Source organism: Frankliniella occidentalis, unplaced genomic scaffold (genome assembly GCF_000697945.3).
Source record: "Frankliniella occidentalis isolate FOCC.00 unplaced genomic scaffold, Focc_3.1 Scaffold2122, whole genome shotgun sequence".
In the NCBI taxonomy this organism is placed as follows: domain Eukaryota; kingdom Metazoa; phylum Arthropoda; class Insecta; order Thysanoptera; family Thripidae; genus Frankliniella; species Frankliniella occidentalis.
In genome coordinates, this window is record NW_026269213.1 from 1 (window position 1) to 671 (window position 671).

General features: G+C 46.3%; 1 protein-coding gene across 1 annotated transcript; it reads left to right on the plus strand.

Moving 5' to 3' along the window:
* Window positions 1–94: 94 nt before the first annotated feature.
* LOC113203179 (uncharacterized) lies at window positions 95–665 on the plus strand (the record flags this gene model as incomplete). Its single annotated transcript, XM_052276217.1, is given in 1 exon segment — window positions 95–665. A coding segment is annotated over 1 exon segment (100 nt), but the record flags the coding sequence as incomplete, so codon positions are not given.
* Window positions 666–671: the final 6 nt, after the last annotated feature.

Here is a 671-nt window from a genome sequence, read left to right on the forward strand (position 1 = left end):
CCCATCCCCACCCCCCATCTTACCCCCAACCTTTTTAATTCATCAAATCACTGTCGGCAAATGAAACTAACGGTGTCGTGTTTTTCTTTGTTCCAGATTTCCTAAATGTCCGCAAGCGGCCGCTGTCGAGGAAGCACGAGGAGACGCCAAACATCCAGGCGGCCAAGCGACCAAGACACAGCGAGCTCAGCTAGTCGTGTTAGTTGTTGCCAAGAAGAAATAATGTGTTATAGTTAACGTTTTTATTATGTCTCGATTCAGTTATTTTAACCCCGCTTTTAATCAATCATGTTCATTTGTTTGTACTCCTGCTTTGGAAGGTAGTTCCAATATTTCAGCAGGAGAACCTCTTATTACCAATCAATTATTATTTTTCCTCTCTTGAGATGACAATCAACTGTTTTTCCTGTTTTAAAATCATGTGGCCAATTTTTGGATTTGGCTTAGCCCTCCTCCCAGCCGGCCTTGAGTGGCCGCCTTGGAGGACTTGGCTAGGCTGTCAGCTCGGGCAGGGCCGAGGCCCTCCCTCTGGCCAGCCTTGATGAAGGCTGCCCTTGGGGACTGGCTGAGCCCCTGGCTGCGCTGCAATAAGCCAAAGGATGCGCTCAAACTTCATGATGAATGTGTGTACTGCTTCTTGCTGAATTGTTTTTAAAAGTTTGTGTAAAATT